General features: G+C 67.9%; 1 protein-coding gene across 1 annotated transcript in view; it reads left to right on the top strand.

Moving 5' to 3' along the window:
• Positions 1-216: 216 nt before the first annotated feature.
• LOC113942374 (filamin-A-like) overlaps positions 217-823 on the top strand; it is a gene marked incomplete at both ends in the record, with an annotated part of 1,299 nt that continues 692 nt past the window's right edge. Inside the window, one exon of the mRNA XM_027633514.1 lies at positions 217-369. Coding sequence (XP_027489315.1) covers positions 217-369 — 153 coding nt within the window. The remainder of the gene's footprint in view (positions 370-823) is intronic.

Genomic DNA, 823 nt, shown 5'->3' with positions numbered 1-823 from the left:
GGGGGGGTCCTGGGGGCACCTTCCAGCCCCCATTGATGCCAGGGACACAGATACGGGGGAATGAGGGGTCCCAGGGGTCCCTGCTGACCCTGCAGGGGGTTTGGGGGGGTCCCTGCTGACCCTGTGTCCCCCCCCAGGGTACAGGGGTCTCAGCCTGTCCATCGAGGGGTGTTGGGGGGTCCTGGGGGTCCCTGCTGACCCTGTGCCCCCCCCCAGGGTACGGGGGTCTCAGCCTGTCCATCGAGGGTCCCAGCAAGGTGGACATCACCACAGAGGAGCTGGAGGACGGGACGTGCCGCGTGTCCTACTGCCCCACCGAGCCCGGCAACTACATCATCTCCGTCAAGTTCGGAGACCAGCACGTGCCCGGTGGGCACTGGGAGGGACTGGGGGGCACTGGGAGGACAGGGAGGGACAATGGATGGGCTGGGAGGACAGGAGCAGGACTGGGGGGGCACTGGGGGCAGGGGGAGGGGCACTGGGAGGGACGGGGGGGGACTGAGAGGAGGAGAGCAGGACTGGGAGGGGCACTGGGGAGGAATGGGGAGCACTGGAAGGACAGGGAGGGGCACTGGGTGGACTGGGAGGACAGGAGCAGGACTGGGAGGGGCACTGGGGAGGATGGGGAGTACTGGGAGGACAGGGAGGGGCACTGGGGGCACTGGCAGGATGGGGAGGGGCACTGGGAGGACAGGGAGGATGACAGCAGGACTGGGAGGGACTGGGAATGACACTGGGGGCACTGGGAGGGGCACTGGAGAGGACTAAGGGGCACTGGGGGGCACTGGAGGGTGTACTGGGATAAATGGAGAGGACTGGGGCA

The sequence above is a fragment of the Corapipo altera genome, unplaced genomic scaffold (assembly GCF_003945725.1).
Source record: "Corapipo altera isolate COAL_440 unplaced genomic scaffold, ASM394572v1 59355, whole genome shotgun sequence".
NCBI classification, from domain to species: domain Eukaryota; kingdom Metazoa; phylum Chordata; class Aves; order Passeriformes; family Pipridae; genus Corapipo; species Corapipo altera.
The sequence above is the reverse complement of the archived record's forward strand: the minus strand, read 5'-3'. Positions and strand labels throughout refer to the sequence as shown.